The following is a 4869-nucleotide window of genomic DNA, read 5'->3' as shown; positions in this document are numbered from 1 at the left end:
AAAGCCTCATCTTTCTCCCGCGGAGCGGCTGGTAGTTTCGAACTGCTGACCTTAAGGTTCGCAGCCCGATTCGTAACCACTACGCTACCAGAGCTCCTATTCCAATCACTAATAATTATCAATACATCTTGATTGCAGGTTTGATCAATTTCAAGCTTAAGAAGTTGGTTGTTGTTGTTGTGAAGTACTGTGGAGTCGGTTCCGACTCATAGCGACCCTGCACAGGGTTTCTGAGGCTGTAAACCTTTACAGGAGCAGAACACCTCATCTTTCTCCCATGGAACCGCTGGTAGTTTCGAACTGCTGGCCTTGAGGTTGGCAGCCCGACTTGTAACCACTACGCTACCAGAGCAGAATTCTTCAGTTTCATCATCACTGACTGTAGGAGTTGGTGTATAAGTTTTGAGTATTGGTATTTACTGATCTTCCTTGTAGGCATATGGATATTATCCTATCACAGACAGCGATGTACTTCATACTAGAGCTTCATGCTTTCTTTCTGATAACGAGTGCTATGCTGTTCCTCTTCACTTTGTCATTGCCGGCATGGTAAGCCATAGAATTAACTGATTCATAAGGGCCAATACGAGTCATTTCAGCTCACTAATGCCCAGGATATCAATATTGATGTGTTCCGTTTCTTTAATGGAAACTTCTAATTTTCCTGGACTCATACTTCCTACATTCCGTATTCCCATTATTGATGGGTCCTTGCAGCCCATTTCTCCCATTTTGTGTTGTGCCCAGCAGCCCATGAAGGCCCTGAAAGCTTTAGTCCACTCTCCGGTAGTAGCTGCTGTCAGGTGGGTTTGGGTTCATGGGGTTCCATGCAGAATGCAGCCCCGTCCTGCCCTGAGTCAGCCTCGTCACTGTTACTGTGTTTGAACCCAGTGTCGCAGCCTCGGTGTGAGTCCTTCTGGATCTAGCTGTGAGGACTTTTGTTTTCTTTATGCTGAGGTACAATCCCTACGGAAGACTGTAGTCTGTGATCTTCATAAGTAAGGACTTCAAGTCCTCTTCGCTTCAAGCAAGCAAGGTTGTGCCATTTGTGTATCGCAGGTTGCTGATGAGTTCCCCCCGATAAACGTTAATTCCAGAGTCCGGATCTCCTCGGTCTGTCCTGCCTATGGGACTGACCGCTGTATGGCTGCAAACGCAGCTGTTACAATGAAATCAGATTCAAAACTCATCTCCCTCGTCACACACTACTAGTGCTCTAGCCGCTGTACCAGCCGTGAGCATTCCCATCATCCCTGTCGAGCAGGGACGCCGGGGCCCCCATACGCGTATCTGTGTTGTTAGTAGAAGAGAACTGGGGAGTGGTCCCCTTCACCCGTCCTCTCTCCAGCTCCACTGACGAAGGGACCACACGTTCAAGTGCAGGATGCCTAACCCCGTCCTGCAGCCATGGCAAACTCATGGGATGGGCTTTCTGTGAAGGGTGGCGCTCTTCACTCTTTGAAGGAGATCAGGAACTCCTGGAAAGAAAGGGCATGTCTTGTGCCCCTGAGCACCTGAGAAGCCCGCTCCTCGATTTCTTGGGCTCGAGCCTCTGGACTCGGTCCACTGGACAGCCGATGGGACTGCACCCTTCAGTCCTGCTGGTAAATCCATTCTGGACAAGACCACCAGAGAGCACAGGAGGCAAGGAAGATAGTGTCTGTGAGGGTGTCTGCCCCACGAGGCCGATTCCTCTCTTCTCTCACCAGATGTGGAAATTAAACTAGACGAAGACGGATTCGTATTACCATTCACCGTGCACGAAGACGTGCATAAAAGGTAAAGGCAGTGAGGGGCTGCTTTAGTAGAAGACAGTTGGAGGGTTATAAGAAATGACCTTTTTTCTTAAAAAGGCGAAAACAGGCATGATTCTGGAAATCAGAACACTGCTTTTCTACATAGAGATTTTGGAAATCTGTTGTAATATTTCTTGTAATATTTCATAGACATCTGGTGTGGTGCTGTAGGATGACTGCTAGACCACAGGTTGATTTGAACGTAATGTGGCGGTTTAAACCTACTTGCCACTCCTCAGAAACCCTACACAGGGTCACTGTGGGTCAGAACTGACTCGACAGTATTCATTAGTTACCGTTCTTTTTTAACAGATTAAAGAGTAACATTTTAAAATAAAGACGAACACATTCATGATTTATTTGAAAATCGTATTGGTCCGTAGGAACAGCGAAACTTCCGAACCACTTGGCAGTGTCTCTGTTTGACTGATCTTACATTGAAATGTTTCTTCGTCTCTCTTTGATGTTTCAGGGTAGCGCTGTGCATTGATGGCCCTAAAAGGTTTTGTTTCAATAGCAAAAACTTACTAGGACAAGAAGCCACTAAACAAAGACACCTCCGGCTGCTGGGCTACGAAGTGGTTCAGGTAAACTCTCAGGGACTGAATGGCCTACCAGCCCACATTCCGGCAATCTGGGGACTTACATTTTGAAATACGGAATGTTCAGACCGGGTTTCCCAGAAGTGATGCCTGGCCCCCGTTTTAGCATTGGCACGTGACTGGACTCTCTTTGATCTTCCCGCTCTGATGGCTGCTCATCCTGCAGCACTCGGCCCCACGTGACCTCTGACCCTTGTTCCCCGAACAAGCAGGGTCTCGCTGGCATGCCGCCACTCACCACCCTCTGCCTGCAGCGCCGGGCACGGCCCCACCATCCAACCCTGACTCCAAGCTGGCCACAGGCCCATAGCCTGCTCACTGGCTCCAATGCCTCTCTACCCAGTGTGTGTGTCCCACCTGCATATCTGAGTCCTACATGTGTGTGTTCCACCTGTGTGTCCCACCCGCGTGTGTGTCTTACCTGTGTGCGTCCGTCCGTCATCCACAGGATCTGTAGGTCCCTCCCGTGCAGTGCCCCTCCCTGAGTCCTGGAGCTCTGGTGGTCTGAGCACGCTACTTCTGAGGATTGCTTCCTGTTTGTGTTTATTATTCTGGGGCAGGGGGGCCTCCCAAAACTGTGTGAACAAGTGGGGCTCAATGACAGTGGGAGTTTTCCTGAGCCCTCAGAAGCTCCCTGCTCTGTGTTTTCCCCATTCATTGGTGAGCTCCTTGTGGACAGCACACCTGGTTGAGACATGGTGAGAGGTCCAACTTACTCCCCCAGGAGTAACAGAGCCCGCTACAGCCGTGACCTTTGCTCCTCCTGGAACTGCTATCTGGGGAGAAAAGAGGTTACCAACATCCAGGACGGACGCTGATGGTGGAAGGTAACGGCCCTTTTGTTTCCTCCCTTAATAGATCCCCTATCATGAGGTTGAGATGTTAAAATCAAGACTGGAGCTGCTGGAGTATTTACAAAGCAAACTGTTCTCTCAAAGCCCGGGGCTCCGGTGGTAGAAGACGGCAGCCACACTTGGGGCCTCTGATGGTGAAAGAGCTCGTGTTCTTCGGGGACGCTTCTGGAAAGAAGTGCCGCATGGTGAACGCGCACTTGGCCGACTGAGGAAGTCTCCCAGACGCTCCAGCACGATGGAATGCTTACCCTGGGCGCCTTGAACTCTCATCTTCCAGGAACTGACTGGGATGGGGGCAGGTGGTGCTCTTTTCCAGACTGTTTCCTGGGAAGGAAGAGGGGCTTCAGCAGCTGGTGGGAAACATCCCATTGTCTGATGTCCATTTCTCCACACACTTGTAAAATTCTGGTGTAAGAATGGCATTTCACTGTTTTGTGTTTTCACTCCTGTATTGTGTGGAGGTGACAGGAGTCTCCCTGGCTGCTGATGTGGGTGTGGCCCACCCTGTCCCTGTGTGTGACCTTGGCATCACACACACACACACACAGACATCCCCCTCCCTGGTTGTTCCTGCTCACTGGTGAGCAGGACTGTCCTGAGAAGCAGGCGTCTGCCCTCCGTGGGCTGAGAGGACAGCCCAGTCAGAAAGGGGCCCAGCAAGCAACCACTAGTCTCCTGAGTTTCCCTCAGTTCTGCTTCCCCCTGTCTGTCTGTCTGTCTGTCTGTTTGTCCCAAGCAGGAAACAGACTCTATGCGCCCTGACACACCTTCCAGGTACTTGCCACTCTCTCTGGTGTCAGACTGGAGGGAGGCCTTACTTCAGGTCACAGCCTTGCCTGCAGGCAGCCTCCACTTTGGTTTGAGAGTCTCCAGCTTCTGTCTGCCTCAGAACACTTTCTGAGGATTTTTTGTCAAAATCAAGCTCACTGTCCTGTTGGACCACCCTTAGCCCAGCCCCCAGCACTGTTCCCGCCCAACCTTAAGTTGGGGACCTTGGCCTCGGGAGTGAAGGGGAACCCCAAGGACTGTGGATGACAACCAGGTGACCCCTGGCCTGTGGTAGGAGGCCCCACAGGCAGTTGCAGCATTAAGTCCTGCCCCCACGGGGTCTCTACCAGCCTTGCCTCTGGCTCCCTGCACCAAAAGAGGCTTCTGAAGGTGGCAGGAAAGTGCCAGGATCTTTGACAGTTTTTGCAGGGCCTTGTACTTCTGTTCCGCTTGGGCCTTGGCCTCCAGCGGAGAGACCTGGGCCATAACCGCAGCTCCCAGACTCAGCCAAGTGTCTCCCACATGGTCAGGACTGTCGTGCCCAGGCCTGGGTGGCCAGGTGAGGGTTTGGGGTGCTGTGGGTGAGCTGTATGTGGTGGGGGACTCCAGGAAGCAAGGCCTGGCCTGCCCCTGGCTCTGTTCAGGGAGTTCTGGGGCTGAGGGCATGCCCGTGCAGCGTAAGAACATCTGGTGGTGTGCGCGGGACAGAACACTGAGTCCCTAAGCCCAGCCCTCACAGGTCCCTCACGCTGCCCCGGTGCCATCAGAACAGACCTGGAGCGTTCTCGCAATGATAGTGCCCGGTGATTTGCTCCTTTGAAGACTGGTGTGTGGAAAGGATCCAATGAC

At 52.0% G+C, this 4869-nt stretch overlaps 1 protein-coding gene across 1 annotated transcript in view; it reads left to right on the top strand.

The window, feature by feature from the left end:
• FASTKD3 (FAST kinase domains 3) overlaps positions 1-3355 on the top strand; it is a 12021-nt gene extending 8666 nt beyond the window's left edge. Inside the window, exons 4-6 of the mRNA XM_006875346.1 lie at positions 1710-1779; positions 2269-2383; positions 3257-3355. Of these exons, the coding sequence (XP_006875408.1) occupies positions 1710-1779; positions 2269-2383; positions 3257-3355 (284 nt within the window). The remainder of the gene's footprint in view (positions 1-1709; positions 1780-2268; positions 2384-3256) is intronic.
• The last annotated feature ends 1514 nt before the right edge of the window (positions 3356-4869 follow it).

This window comes from Chrysochloris asiatica, unplaced genomic scaffold (assembly GCF_000296735.1).
Source record: "Chrysochloris asiatica unplaced genomic scaffold, ChrAsi1.0 scaffold00321, whole genome shotgun sequence".
In the NCBI taxonomy this organism is placed as follows: Eukaryota; Metazoa; Chordata; class Mammalia; order Afrosoricida; family Chrysochloridae; genus Chrysochloris; species Chrysochloris asiatica.
This window is presented reverse-complemented; position numbering and strand designations above follow the sequence as displayed.